General features: G+C 38.8%; 1 protein-coding gene across 8 annotated transcripts in view; it reads left to right on the forward strand.

The window, feature by feature from the left end:
* LOC123312181 (myocardin-related transcription factor B) overlaps positions 1 to 16678 on the forward strand; it is an 84314-nt gene that overhangs the window by 47531 nt on the left and 20105 nt on the right. The window contains exon 1 of one of the 8 annotated variants that reach the window (XM_044896492.1): positions 6563 to 6730. The exons of 6 other annotated variants lie outside the window; for them this stretch is intronic. In XM_044896492.1, coding sequence (XP_044752427.1) covers positions 6709 to 6730 — 22 coding nt within the window. In that variant the 5' untranslated portion in view covers positions 6563 to 6708. Of the gene's footprint in view, positions 1 to 6562; positions 6731 to 15230; positions 15254 to 16678 lie in introns of those variants that run through there. One more of the 8 variants, XM_044896510.1, reaches the window with a different exon arrangement.

Here is a 16678-nt window from a genome sequence, read left to right on the forward strand (position 1 = left end):
CTTAATTTTTACTGATTTCAAAAATATATAACATCTTATGGTTTGTATCAATATAAATAATAGAAAATGGTCAAAAACCTTTTTTCTCAATATTTCTATGGTTTTAAATTTAGACGAGCACAGAAAAATAGAGTTTCCTATAACAAAAGCCGTCTCCTTCCTGCTGCAGTTTACCAATTTTCACAAAATTTGAATCAGATATATTTAATAAATTTTCATAATAATGAAAAGACTTAAAGAAGGAGACAGTGGTAATCATACGATGCTATATGTTTCTGTGCTCATCAAAAGTTGAAACCATAGAAATATTGAGAAAAAAGGTTTTTGACCATTTTTTATCATTTATATTGATACAAACCATATGATGTTATATATTTTTGAAATCAGTAAAAATTAAGCTTTCCAAAAATTGCACAGAAAACTAGGGTTCCCATTTAAAAAACCATACTTTGGATCATAGTTTCGTAATTAAAATTCCTGCTAAAAAGGCGAGCACGCCACTGGATTCTACGTAAAAAAGTGCCTGTATAATGTTTCGATTTCAGAGCTCTATCATCAGTATAAGCGGAGATATAAATTTATTTCGATATCGCCATTTTTCCAATTTTTGCTTATAACTCGAAAACAAAAGAAAGTGGCCAAAAATCACTACTACTATTGTAAGTTTCTCGGAAAAAGAGAACGAGAATGGGGTATCAGATTTTGTTTATTTCCTCTGGTTTACTTTTAAACGGGTAATTTCGATGTTTTAGCAGCTTTCTGTAGTGCTAAAACATCGAAATTTGCCCACCCTGTACAATTCATTATAATTTTGTACGCGCAGTATTAAGTTCTCCTGAAAACTCATGCTTTTGCCGTGAATTCGTATTTCGTATGACTACCCGTACAAGCCGCTGCATGTAGAGACTTGTAAAATGACGCAGATGCCGCGGCAATCTCCGATTGGTATCGCACATATGTCGGGATCGGCCGGCACAGCAAGCATCGGTCGGAATTTAATTCTCGTTCCTCAATTCCGTCGGATGCGATGCGATGCGATGCCTGCCGTCCGCCCATATGTGCGTTGCTCCATTCAGTTCCATTGAAAGTAATTTATTCCGATCCATGCCGTCCGTCCGATGCCGTTGTATGTGCGCTTGCCTTAAGAAATCGCCTCAGAGATTTAAGGCCTCGTGTCGCGGCAAGAGGCCCAGCTCTTACCCCAGCCCATCGAAGGGCGCGTTTGGATTTTGCGAGAGAGCATATCCATTGGGAAGAGGCCGATTGGGAAAGAGTTTTCTTCACAGATGAGTCCAGATTCTGCCTCTACCATTGTGATCGACGTTCCCTTGTATACAGACGTCCACATGAAAAATATGCTCAGTGCAATTTCCTGAATACTACTGGCTTCGGGGGAGGATCGATTATGGTATGGGGGGGAATATCTTTGACTGCTTCCACAGACCTAGTGGTCGTTGATAATGGAGCTATGAATGCTGATAAGTATATAAGCAACATTCTTGAAGAGCATGTAGTGCCATTTGCCCCATAGATTGGTGAAAATTCCATTTTTATTGACGATAATGCCAGACCCCATCGTAGGCGCATCGTTCAGGAGTATCTTGAAGAGGTTGAAGTCTCTCGAATGGAATGGCCAGCAAGAAGTTCAGATCTCAATCCGATTGAGCAGATTTGGGACAACCTCAATAGAAGGCTGGGAAGGATTAGATCAGAACATTTTTAGATCACTCATTGAGTATGAAACGTCGTTGCCGAGCTGTAATTAACGCAAGGGGTGGAAATACCAAGTATTATATCACTTATCAGCATTTCAATATTTTGAAAATTGTTCATTTCTCTTCTTTCCCATAAGATTCGGTGAAATCCTGAATATTTCTCCATTTAATGTGTCTTCTATTTAAAGTGTCTTGTTTCGTTCAAAACTTTTCCGAGAAAACATAAAAAATAAGTTATAAAGTCTATGTAGAGTTGACTTTCATTAAAATTGAGATTTTCAGAATGTGCGTTAATTTTCTTGCGCAGTGTAGATTATGTGGAGAAGAAGAAGAGACTTGAGTACCCTTTCTCTATTGAGAATTGCACCAAGAAATACTTGAGCCATGAAATTCGAAGGGGAAGACTCAGTTGCAGAGGTTCTTCAGAACTGTGGTCGAGATGGAGAACTAAAAGTTGGGGGTCTCTAGAAGGAAATGGGGCCTGATAGATGAGGTCGAAGTGCATCATCGCCAGCGCCATTAAATCTTGCTGTAACCCAGTCGAACCGTCCCCAAAGCGATCTATTTCCGCGGCGGTTTCACAACGCTCTCCCATCCGAACAACAATTACGAACGCATCCTATCCCAAATAAAATAGATACATCATCGGCTTTTAATTTTCCCACCACGGCCAATTTGAATAATGAAGTAGCTAAATACAACCACTATAAATTATCCAATCATCCTGGAATGCTCTGGCTCTGGGAGTCACTAACCCAGACACAGAAATAGTGCAGCCCAATTTCCAGGGGAAAAATTCCGGGAATCGAGTAATTTACGGCATTATTAATATTTCAACTTGCGCGATGCAGTCGCATAGGCTAGTCGGCCGTGTTGAACAAGACAAGAACGACGTCGTCGAGGAGATTGTTTTCGTGAGGAAAAACCCACCCGCGCGTTTATTTTCGGAAATCGGAGAAACAAGAAAAGTGTTACTTCACCGACGACGACGCGATTTCTGTGTCACAGATGTTCCGAAATAGACGTAAACAAATGGAACTGGCCAAAGGTGACGGCGGTTCAGCCGTTGGTACGTCCCTGTCGTCCGACGGAGAGGCTTTCACGAAGGTACTGCTTAATTTCTCAAAAGTGCTTCAATGATCCTGAGATAGACATGTAGAGTCGGCCAGAATGATAGTAGGTTACGCAGAATTCCTAAGAACCTGATAACAATGTCATTGGTAGATCGTGTACTCGTGATCGGCGTCTACCAATTAAGTAACACTTGTTAAGGGATTATGCACTGTCTGTATACTGTGGTGGTGAGGTTTATCCTAACGTCGCATCTTCTTTTGTAGACTTAAACCGCACTATTATGACTGAATACCTGAGGAAAGCCAGCCTAAGCGTCATAAGCACTGTGACATCTACCCCTAATGCAGCCATAAAGGATAGGTTTGCCTCCTGTAAACATCGCAATTAAAGAGAAGGCTATGAGTCTAGGGGTTATGGCGTGAGGTTGAACACTTTGTGGGGCAGGTAAAGGCTCTCAAGATGGTGGAGTGTGCCAGTGAACCTCTTCTCCATAGAGGTTACCGCGCAGGTACCAGTTTCTGCTTTGAAGAACCCTACAGGGTCATTGTTCCCGACAGAGGTCTGCACCAATCAGGCTTCTCATGCTTCTCAGGTCTCACTTAGTTGACCGATGGCTCTGCGTTATCCACAGGGAGTGTGATTCCACAATAAAGCTTTGTGAAACCCGAGGTTAGGATCAAAGAAAACTTGCTCAATGCTCGTAAAGATCTTTGGACCAAGTTATCAATCTCTCTGATTCTGATGAAAATTTGTGGGCTCCTTAACTTACAAGAGTCCCTCGATATGGCAATTTATTTTTCAAATATCAACCTCTATATTTTCTGGATCAGAAATTTTGATCAAATTCAATTTTCACTTCGCATGGCACACTTGTTCCGAAGGATTCCTGTATTCGATTATGTATTCAGTTACAATTTTCAATTCCACCTGTCAAGATATTGAGTAACAAGAGCCCTCTTTTCAATTAGTTATCATTCTGAATCATCAATCATGATTTTTTCCGCGAAGGTCCAAAATTTCTGATCTTCCATCGACCATAACTTGAAAACTAATCCTTTCAGCAAAATTATGTTTGCATTTTCGTAATCTACGCCCTCGATTTAGTAAATACTCCAATTTTGGTGGAAATCAGAGAGATCGGAATTTTTTCTAATTTTTCCATACATAGCATGGAAAAATTGCGATTTTTTGAAAAAAATTTTTGGTCGCGGATCGAAACCAAATTTATACTGTATGCTGACTTGAGGGCGTAGAACAGGAATATGCAAACAGATATTTTTTAAAAAATTTAGTTTTCAAGTTATGATCGATGGAAAATCGGAAATTTTGGACCCTCGCGGAAAAAATCATGAAATCTGAACTGTCCGCGGTAGATGAATGGTCTTTTCGCAGAGGACCAATCTATATTCAAAAAAATCAGCTTATGACCAGTGCCTTTTTTCTGGCTGCTGCAGCTCCTCTGCAACTCTGCAACTTTGAGTAGCTGTGGTAGCCAGAAAAAGGACACTGGACCTAAGCTGATTATTTGGGTGATTAATTGGTTCTCTGCGAATGGAAAAAACCACCCCCCTTATTCACTAGATTTGGCTTCATCCGATCATCTTTTTCCCCAACTGAAAAAAAGTTTAAAAAGTCGTAAATTTTCTTCCAACGAGGAGGTAATAAATGCTGTGGAGGTCTGGTTTGCAGAGCAAGAAGAAACATTTTTTTTATAAGGTCTAGGGACGTTGCAGGTCCCTAGGCGTCAAATTTGGACACCCTGTACAGTGATGCTAAAAATTTTCGAATAGATTTTTGAGGTCGAAAGAGAAAACTTTTTTCCTATGCCATTTTTCCGAATCTGCTCGGTTCAAGAGATACAGGCTGCTGAAGAACCATAAAAAAAATGATATTTTTGATTTTATCTTACAAACGGTTTTATCGAATGAAATGAATTGGGGAATATAGTTTTTTATTTATTGGATGAATCTTTTTCGGATATTAGATATCACTCACGCCTTCCAGTTTTCTCATTATGCCATATGCATAAAGAAGTAGTGAATGCTTCCACTTCAGTTTATTGAAAGGAAACTATACACTTTATAAGCAACTGACAAAGATAGTATTATAGTAAAAGCAAATGCTTTTCTTTATGCATACGACTCATTATTAATTACGTACTATAAAAACATGAAAAATCAAAAGAACCCAACTCTTGAAATTAAGTTATCTAATGAATATTTGAACGATTTGTAAGATACAAGTATTCTGCATATTTTCTCATATAATCCGCCGTTTTCGAGTTATTTGAAAAATTGGGTATATTGGCTGAATGCAACTCTGTTCAAAGGATCCACATATGTGTAGTGTCACAGATTTCGCTGATTATTCCGAAGGTAATTTTGTTTTTCCATGGTTTTACAGCTCCTTATGAAATCTCAGAATGGCTTTATTTCTCTAATACGGCCGAATCGGAAAAAAATGGAAGATATCATGCGAATTCAGAGAAGAGCAGGCTCCGTTTTTCGCTTCAACTGGCGTTACTCCAACGACAAACAAACATCTCGACCGCCAGCGGCAAAACGTTAATGCAACCTTCGTCCGCGGAGAACTGGGACGTGTTAAATAAAAAATAAAAAAAATCAAGTGCAAATAAAAGCGATATCGGTCGTTCGGAACGAGGGAGGTAGTTGATAATGAATCGCGCGGCGGTGTCCGTTTATCAGATTCTATTAATAATGAGGCAGCTGTATAAACCGAATTGTCCCGCGGAGATTCTGGCAGAAACGCACAAGGCAGTTGCCAAATGGCGCGTACCAGTCACGCTAATCATCTCACTTCTGCACTATTAGTTGTTATGATTGACTCTGACCGCTAATAAAAACGGGAACGCTCATGAATGGAATCGCGAAGGAACCATGCCACTGGTTTATCCGTCTAGCTACTAACGCAATAGTCAATGGGTTTTCTTGAGGTTCATTTTTCGTCCACCAATCTTAAAAACTCTCAGAGAAGATGCTTTTTGGGTCAATAGGAGCTTATATTCTTTTCATTCCTTTTCTTTTTTGCCATTTGTATTTGAAATGGATGACTATACAAGATGTTTCACGAGTAGTTGGCCATAAGCTTGCAGTCCAATTTTTCACGGTCGCATACGAAGGACATTGATCACCGAAGGTATTGAGCATATCTTCGTAAATCTGTTTTCCTCTCAACCCATTTAAATACAGGTACTTGATGGTGGACATGGACCGTGTGTGAATAAGCTATCAACATTCTTGGAAACCTTTCCTGGAATTTGTTTTAATAACAAAGAACTTATCTACAATTTGGCGTAAAAACAGTTGAAATCGATGAAAAATTAGCAAAGTTGTTGGACAACGAACAAAGAAACGAAAGATGAGTTTCCACTTATTACGTGAAAGGATTGGGTAGTTGTCTCTTCATACCAAAATTGTAGTCAGCACTTGCTTTCAACAAATAAAGTTTTTTTCTTCTGCGATTCTTCCAAATTCGGCTACTGAAAAAGGTTTCATCCTAACGTGAGGTTTGCAACTTCACATAACGAGCGTTCAAAATAACTTTTTCATTGGAATTTGAAATTGTGACAGATGACAAATCTGTCAATATTCCATAATCTACTTGAGGACGAATTTTTTTCGATGCTCGTTACAAGATGACAAACGTCAGTGTGGAAATTCTGTCGTATAGATCTCAATGTAAATAGGATAGATAAGCGGTTGCTTATCGGTACCACTATACTCCCGAAGCGATCAGTTCTCGTGAAAATGGGAAATTTTGCGGATGGCAAAATTTACATTTAGATATGTCCACAACAACATCGCTCCGATGTTGACAGAATCGAATGTTTTTATCGGATTCGGCTGTGAGTTTTCAGTGAAAGTGTGTGTTGTGAGTGTTGTTGAGAAATCAAGGGATAATGCAGGTCCAGTACCGTTTAGGTGCGTGAATTTTCATGGAGATTTTCCGGAGTTGTTTATATTGTTGTTGTTTTTCTCGACTAGTGTTTAGTTTGAATCTCTTCCTTCTACCTTCCAAGTTATTCTGTTATTTCGTGAATTTCTCGAATGAATTGCCATTTTCAAGTAGGTTTACTCGTCTTCAGTTTAAAAATTCTGTTTACCGTGATAACTCCGGTGTAAACAAAAGATTTACTCTGTTTATCTTATGTTCATATCGGAAATTTTCATGCCAGTTGAAAAATAGAATGATATCAGGTATATTTTTATGCAGTTTCATAGAAATTATGTAATGAATACTATGCGAGGAATGAAATAATTAGAAATTCATTATAGATATTGATACAAATTGTGAAATCAACTCTCACATGCCGACGCTTAATCAATTGAATGAATCATTTAAAAGATTGATTAAAACGTAGATCTGCCAAACAAAAGGGATTATGCTTATCTCTTGATATATATTTCAAGAAATCACTCGCTATCGTTACATTGTTCCAACGATACTAGTATAATAAAAAAACGTCGCAAATTTAACAGGTAATTCCTGAGTTTGTGAGTAATGTTCTCATTATATCCTCTACTCATGAATTCTATGAAAAACCTCCCTTCAGTCGATCAAATTAAAAGTGTTCAATCGAATTTCTGAAAAAAAAAACTAGATTCTCTTTATTTTTAGTCGATTGCTAATGTTCAGCGTCAAAAAGGACGAAACGGATTGATCCTCGTGTTTGACAGGCGAGATCAAAGTGCCCAGAAAATTCCCCATGGTAATTATACGGTTCAGGAGACGAACGACACTCGCAACTAGTCCCGAGCGAAAAAAAACGACCGATTTTTTTTCGACGCTTTGATCCACGTGGGTCCCCCCAAGACTAAAACGAAACACATGTACGGTGGACGCCGGGCGTCGCTCTAGGCCCGTTACGTGGCGCGTCGTCGTCTTTATTTCGAAATTGCGAAGTATGTCACTAAACCTACGTGAACTTAGCGAAACGCGTAAATATCTGTTTATTAGCGAGGTATCTGTACAGAGGCGGCTTCCAAAACACCTTGACTTGTTTTGACGTGAGCAAGTTCATCGATTCCCGTTGTGGTTTTCTTGGAAAACGCGGATTTACAGTTTCGATCGGATAGAAGGTCGTTTAGACGACAGAAATCTTTGATTTCCAGACAGTATTTGTCGATTTAGATTTGAAACCTTTCAGAATCTTTTGAAATAGTCTTCAATCTCGAGATTTTCGTCGCTTTCGTACAACAAATCTTAGTTATAAGGCTAATGTAACATGTCAATTGTCAAACATACTGAGATGTTATCTAACATGATGATCTTCACTGACAAAGAGCGGAATTCACAAAACTTCGATTGGTCGATCAACGATACGACAGTCACACGATTTCTTATTTATTTATTTATTCGTCAATCAAGCGTTGATTCTCCGATCAAGCTTTGGGGGTTAGAGTATAGTTGATGCACCAGAAAATGTGGAAAATCAAATGGTTAAAGTTTTTCTTGGATGGGTCAGTGCAAAATAAACTTTTCTCATGAAAATATCAATCCTAAATATTGATGACCTCGGGACCATCTTAAGAGCAGCTCAAAGGACTGGCAGTTAAAGATTTTGAAATCATATGAATGATACATCTCATCTGCCAAATCCCTAGATATTGAACTACTTTTGAGCTTTTCTGTAATGCTAAGAAGCTTGACATAAAGAGAATTAACTATTTACTCCTGCTTCTTCAAGGAGATCGTCATGATATGGTATGGGAATTACAGAAACAACATAGTTTTTGTATCTGCTCCAGGACAAAATACTCAGACTCGGAGGATTCACGCTCTTAATATAATACATATATATATATATATATATTAGAATCTAAAGAACTGACAGAAATGATATTGAGCAGTAGTTCTATGGGACCAGAAGGTGATAAAAAAATTGGTGGTTTTCCCCAATAAGAAGGAGTAGAGAAGCCATTTCTGAAATTTGTTTCACAACACTTTTTTCCCCATTTCTTCAGGAATACAGTGTGATAGTCGGGACGCTGAACATTTATATCATTAGTTCAAAGATGATGAATCAACGAAATGGACAAGAATAACAACAACAAAAAATATTTTACGTTTCATGGACACTGAGGAATTGAAGAAACGTGTAAACCGATGTACTTCTACTTCTAGGTGGAAGATTGGAATACGACAGAGAGGTACACTTGAGGAATCATTCAAATTTAAACACTCTCTCAGGAGTTTTATAACGAAAAGTCAAAAATCTTCTGGAGGATTGTATGAGCATGCTTCATACGTTTTCTAACAGAATATAATCTTCTCAAAAATCAACCCTAGTGAGATAGGGTTAAGCGAAGATGATAATTGAATTGTCCAACAATTGACTTGTAATTGTAAGCCATTACAAAATTTGTTTGGATCACTCCAGTAGAATTCTGGAAATGAATGAGCAGCTCAAGACTGGAAGATACCCATTTTCAGCTCAAGAAAAAGATAGACACAATAGAAGAGAGTTCGGATAAGTCAGCCCATCAACAGCTTACATGGAAAAGCCACCTATGCGTGATTATAATCGTGAAGCTTTCAGGAAATATCCATCAGGATAAACGACGAACTTATTCCACATCAAATCCATAGGTTGTCGTTGCTTTTTCCTCAAACCTTATACGTAGCTTTACATGTCAAGTTATCACAATTCATCAAATCATTTCCGACCGTTCGATACATCTTGTCACTCTTCGGTTTCACACGAAAAACCTGAGTTCGGACCACCCTCCAACCTAGTCTCCTTGAGCGCTTCCACATGTCAACGTTTATTGGCCCATTTTTCCTCACCGGAAGCTACCGCTTAATCTGAGTCCTCTTCTGTTGGCCAAGTCGTCAGTTCCCGTCTTTCGAACTAGTCGGGCCGGTTCGATAAACCGAAGAATCAAAAATAAACCGAACTGCGGAAAATGTGCCACTCGTGAGCGCCAGATGTTTGGCCAGACTGCACATAACATACACATAATATACACGGACGAAATGGATTCATTCATCTGTTGGCGTGTTGTAAAACGACTCTTCCTCGTCGATACACGTTATGGGCGAATCTGACAGCAGAAGATGACGGCCTTCCGTTTTTACGGTTCCCCATCGGATCGCTCCCAGCTGCTGGACCAAAGATCTCGCAGAGATCGCAGGAGCTTTCCGGACGATGTATTTCGAAATTTATGTTTTCGGGAAGTCGTTTGTCGCGTCTACAAGGTATGGAATTTGTGGTATCCTGTTGTATAACTCGTCTGTCTTTAGGAAAAAGGTCATGTGATAGCTTTGATGATTTACTTAATATATAGGTATCGTCAACGTTGATAGAGAAAAATGAAATTAGGAGATTTCTGGCTGTTGTTCAAACTATCAACTCCTCCAGGAACTGAAATTATCATCTCTTCGGTCATCGCCGATTTAGCAGCCAGAAAAACAAGAACAACAGCGTGAGAGCTGCCAGTATATCCTGATGGGGGACGAGAAATTGTTGATTTGCCCAACCGTATGGAGCAGGGAAGTGGAGGACTTCGAGAATATTACATGAACAAGGATGTTTCATCAGAACCTAATGGAGTAGTTTGTGATGCTGAAAGTTTTACTCCGTTAAAGCTACAATATGTTTAATGAAGTAACTGATTGGCCAACCTCCGCATGGAAGAGATCTCAATGAGGTCAACCATGATTACGTCGATATCTGCGTTGAATTCTTGGTTGACTTCCGGAACGTTGTTTCCTGAGACAGAGGGCTTCATCATTGCTATCCAGGATCGAGTGGTTCCAACGAGAAACAATATGAAATATATCTCCAAGTCCTCAGTGGGTGTTATGGCTGTGCGACACATGAAACCATTTAGGACATCACCGGAGGATGCCAGAAGTTCTCGGGCACGGAGAACAAGAAAAGACATGATGCTGTTGCCAAGATTTAACACCAAGAATGACAATAAAATACCAACTTTTGATGTCCAAAAAAGATTCTTCCTCTAGGACAAACCAGGAACTGAAAGATATTAAGACGATCCCTATTCTCATTTCATCTACGAGCCTGATACCGAAGAAACTACCAGATGATGTGAAGATACTCCAATTGAGCCGAAATATCTATAGAGTCATGCAGAAAGCAGTACTGCTCGGGATCCAAGTACATGGGAAATGCTGAAGAACATGGAAAAGAACACCATCCACTTCGACAAGAAGAGCGGGCAGATCATGAATCCAACCGACACCAAGGAGCAGAGGAGCAACCCTAACACGACCACCACTGGTCTCCAACAGAGCCATATCCTCTTGATATTTGAGATGAGGAGAGAAGTGTGAGGACGCAAGGCGAAACTCATAATAATAATAATGATAGGTTTGAGAGAGATTGTCAAAATCACATGGCGTCCTATGCCATCCTTTCTATACTCCATTCATTTTTATTTTAGCACTCGGTTGACCATGGAAATTCGAAACATTTCACTCTATATAGTACGAAAATGTGGTATGACGCTTGTCAGAACACTTTTGAATGTTATCTTCTTTGGCTAAAGGTTGAAGGCGTAACATCAGTTGAAGATTCCAAAAAAATCAATCCGAAGATGAATATCATATGATGCAGTGGTTGGGAATGGGCCGAAAGAATTAAAGGAAGTTTTAAGGCACGAGAAACATCACCTTCAAACAAAAATTTCACATGAATTGACAACTAACAGGACCATTGGCTCGTATTTATGGCTGTTTAGTTTTCAGACTTTGATATAATAATACTAATAATTATATATTTATTGATTCAATGTATGGGATAAGTCAAATGAAAAATAGAAAAATTAATTGTCTGAAACTTATTCTACGATGACATTCATCGAAAATCCTGTAGTAACTTTTCGCATTCGTTCACCCTAAAATAAAATTCCCAAATGCCACCACGTTTTTGGGTCTCCCAATAGAAGGAAAATATTTGTCATCCTCTTCATTCACAATCTTTCTGATTGTGGAAACATTCAGCTGAAATATAAGTCGATTAGGTTCAGATGAAACATTATATTATAAATTCACTTACATTGTGGCTTAGTTGTGGAAACGGCGTTATGACATTAACGACATTTCATGAGTGCCAACCTTACTCTAGTTACAAAAACTTGGGAAAATTATTTCATGGCCAACCGACTGCTGAAATAAAAGTGAATGGAGTCTACGTCCACCATTTCCCATCGGAAAACAGCAATCTCAAAGCCGAACTAAGTACGTTCTCCATATTCCATGTAAACTCTCTCAAATTCCGTAATCGGTTAGGTTAGAGGAAACGGATAATTGTTATTCCCAAACGGGATCGCAAACCCCGGAATACCCATTAATTCGATTTCCGTCCCGGACTTTTTTCCGGGAACGTCTCTATGGGACCGACTGCGGACCAACGCGCGCGCCCATCCAGATTTAGTGGAATGAGTGGCGTCGCTGAAGATGATTTTGCGGTTGAACGCGGGATCAACCTCCAATTAGTGAGGAGACCCCCGAACGTGTGTGCGCCCCGGATTAATAAGCGGTCCCCGAAAGGGGTTCGAAATGATATTGAGGCCTTCGACGGGCTCGCGTACGACCTACTGTTCCGGAAATGGATTCAAACGATATTTGAACGTCCCTCGAATGGGGTTTTGAAAATACGTTAAGGGGTTTTCTCGTTGGGGATGTTCATTTTCTGCGAAAAATGCTGGATTGTTGATTTATCACAGAAAAATGATGAAATGGACTGGGTTATTCATGAATTCGGATGCTCTAATCAGAGCTAAACAAAATATTTCATGAAAAGGTCATTGGTTGAAAGGAAATCGCATGAAAATATGGCAATTTTATTTGAGCAGTCTCTGGTTCTATAATCTGCGTTGTACCTATAGCACAAAGATTATTTTCTCGTAAACAGTGTCAGATATATGAAAGTTTAGTATGGAAATATATTCGTTCAGATTTTCATCTTCGAAATGGCATTTTTGCAAATTCCAATCTACGATATCTCCTGTTATGTTCCTCCGATCCAATTGAGATTTTCGGTTCTGTAATCAGCGTTGCCAAGGCCTTCACCGCATCCTTCACGATTTCGAAAATCTCGATTTTTTTTTGGTTAAAAATGAGCAAGGGGTTAGACCTATGACCAATGACCTATTTGCTACTCTATCTGAAAATCAGGTTGTCCTATTACTGTCCTAGATATGGAGTACACTGCAGTTGTTTTGAAGATTCTAGAAAACCAAACAGTTGATGATTCAATAGAGAATTACACTCTAGAGAGCTCTTCGAAGTCAACTCGAAAATGAAAATTGGAAAAGCAAAACAAAAACTCTTCCCTCCTAAACTGGGCCAAATATTTGAAAGTTCGGCATGAAAATATAGGTTCTCGAACACGCTAGATCTATTCCGAGAAATTTCCGGAAGCCTATCTCTCATCGATTTTCATCTTGAAAATGGCCTTTTTCAAAAATTACAAATTTCACTTGAGAATTCTTCAAGACCGAACGGTGGCGCCGAGATGGATGAAATCTTGAGATTCATCACAAGGGGAGTTGCTCATTTAAAATATGTATAACATTCGGATCTACGATGATTTTCCTGGAAGATATGCGACTCGTGAGTTGACCTCCGAAAAATTCCCAAAAAGATGGAGTCAGTTGAAACTTCCTCAAGACCGAACGGTTGTGCCGAAATGAATGAAATTCTCAGATTTATTACTAGAAGAGTTGCTCTTTCAGAATATGTATCACATTCAGATTTGCGATGATTTTCCTGGAAGATACGCGACTCGAAAGTTGACCTCCGAAAAATTCCCAAAAAGAAGGGGTCAGTTGAAACTTCCTCAAGACCGAACGGTTGTGCCGAAATGGATGAAATTCTCAGATTTATTACTAGAAGAGTTGCTCTTTCAGAATATGTTTCACATTCAAATCTACGATAATTTTCCTAGAAGATAAATTACTCTAAAGATGACTTTCGAAAAATTCCCAAAAAGATGGGGTCAGTTGAAACTTCCTCAAGACCGAAGGGTTGTGCCGAAATGGATGAAATTCTCAGATTTATTACTAGAAGAGTTGCTCTTTCAGAATATGTTTCACATTCAAATCTACGATAATTTTCCTAGAAGATAAATTACTCTAAAGATGACTTTCGAAAAATTCCCAAAAAGATGGGGTCAGTTGAAACTTCCTCAAGACCGAAGGGTTGTGCCGAAATGGATGAAATTCTCAGATTTGTTACTAGAAGAGTTGTTCTTTCAGAATATGTTTCACATTAAGATCTACGATGATTTTTCTGGAAGATACGCGACTTGAAAGTTGACCTTCGAGAAATTCCCAAAAAGTTGGATTTAATTTAAACTTCCTCAAGAACGAACGGTTGCTCCGGGTTGGATGAATTGTCGAGATTTACCACTAAAAAGGTTGCTCTTTTAGAGTATGTATAACGTTTAAATCTACCATGATTTTGTTGTTAGATACCACCAACTCAAAGGTTGAAAAATGGAAAAATTAAAAATTTGATTTTCTGGTGCACCAGTGTTAGATATCCTAAATTTCAGTAAGCAAATATAGGTTTCAGAATACGCTGTATCTATTGCGATTATTTCCGGAAGCCTATCTCTCTTCGTTTAGATTTTCATCTCGGAAATGGCATTTTTCAAAAATTGCAATTTTCAATCTGCGATATCTCCTGTTATTCCTCTGATCCAGGTGGGATTTCCGGTTTTATAATCAACGTTGCATAGGCTTCCACCCTAGCATAAACTCACAATTTCGAAAATCTCGATTTTTTGGGTCAAAAATGAGCAAGGGGTTAGTCCTCCCTGAAATTACCTATTTGCCACTCTCCGTCTCTGTTTCACAGTTTTACAGCAATGAGTGTTTCCCATTTTGTTAATATGGAATATAGACTTATAGAATTCAGAGCCATTCATAGATTTTGTAATTGGATGAACCTTTGTGTGGAATCCGCACCATTTTTTCATGCGGACAACCTTCCTAACACTTCCAACGCACAAGTCGACGACAGGTTAGTATTTCGTAAAGACACACAAGTCTTACTGTCCCAGCAGCTGGCGCATATTTTCCGGTTCACTCCTACGATCCTCAATAACCGCAACATAATATACCTTCGATGAAAAAATCGAGTAGTGGTCTATCGCCGCCCACCTGGTTCCAGTTCTTTGCGGAAAAACTAGTTTCGCCCCCGCGCTATACATACGAAACGGACAAACAACAACCGCGGATCGACAAATAATAACGTAATATTGCGTTTTATTCGTCAAGTCATCGATGCCTTCGGGATCTCGTCGATCTGGTCCTACGCGATGGCCGAGTCTTGTTGGTGGCGGCTTCGTTACTACCCGAGGGTTGCGGTTCTGTGGTGCCGATCTATCTTGTACGCCATGAATAATTGATTCGGAGTTGTCTACTTCGTTGGATTAATGGAAGGATAGAGGAACAGTCGGAGTTTTCTTTGAGGTGAAATGTTTTATTATGTTTAAGTGAAATATGACAGAAACTATTTTATACACGAACGATATACAGGGTGAGTCTTTGACTCGTATAAATGTTTTAACAGTAGATTCTTGAAGTCAAAAGATACACTTTTTTCCTTCACCATTTTTTTCGAATCGAGTCGGTTTGAAAGTTACAGGAAAACCTAAAAAAAATTATTTTTAGTTCTCCCAAATGGTTTTATCGAATGGAATGAATTTCGAAATATACACTTCGCAAAAAAATTAACGCACATTCTGAAAATCTCAATTTTAATGAAAGTTAACTCTACATTGACTTTATAACTTATGTTTTATGTTCTCTCGGGAAGGTTTTGAACGAAACAAGACAAGAAGAAAAATTCAGGATTTCACCGAATCTTATGTGAAAGAAAAGAAATGAACAATTTTCAAAATTCTGAAATGCTGATAAGTGATTTAATACTTGGTATTTCCACCCCTTGCGTTAATTACAGCTCGGCAACGACGGTTCATACTCAAAATGAGTGATCTTAAAATGTTCTGATCTAATCCTTCCCAGATTTCTCCGAGTTGGATTCCTAAGTCATTAAGAGTAGCTGGATGATTTTCTGAACTTCTCAGCCTTCTATTGAGGTTGTCCCAAACCTGCTCAATCGGATTGAGATCTGGACTTCTTGCTGGCCATTCCATTCGAGAGACTTCTACCTCTCAACTCCTGAACGATGCGCGCACGATGGGATCTGGCATTATCGTCCATAAAAATGAAATTTTCACCAATGTATGGGGCAAATGGCACTACATACTCTTCAAGAATGTTCCTTATATACTTATCAGCATTCATAGCTCCATTATCAACGACCACTAGGTCTGTGCGAGCAGTCAAAGATATTCCACTCCATACCATAATCGATCCTCCCCCGGAACCAGTAGTATTCAGGAAATTGCACTGAGCATATCTTTCATGTGGACATCTGTATACAAGGGAACGTCGATCACAATGGTAGAGGCAGAATATAGACTCATCTGTGAAGAGAACTCTTTCCCAATCGGCCTCTTCCCAATGGATATGCTCTCTCGCAAAATCCAAACGCGCCAAAAGTGGATAACATATGGATGCATAATTCTGATAAAAATAATTATCATTGAGAACACCTTCAGTTGTAGAATAAATTTGAGATTTCCATAATGTGCGTTAATTTTTTTGCGCAGTGTAGTTTTTCATTTATTCGATGATAAATCTTTTTCGAACACGTCTTCCAGTTTTCTCATTATGACCATTACGTACCAGAAAAATACCAAAAACTCTTGCAACTAAGTTGGATGCTATCTAATGAATATTTGAACGTTTTGTGAAATAAAAGTATTCTTAATATTTTCTCGTATAATGCGTCGTTTTCGAGTAATTTGATCTTCAAAATATATCTGTGAA

This window comes from Coccinella septempunctata, chromosome 1 (assembly GCF_907165205.1).
Source record: "Coccinella septempunctata chromosome 1, icCocSept1.1, whole genome shotgun sequence".
Taxonomy (NCBI): Eukaryota; Metazoa; Arthropoda; class Insecta; order Coleoptera; family Coccinellidae; genus Coccinella; species Coccinella septempunctata.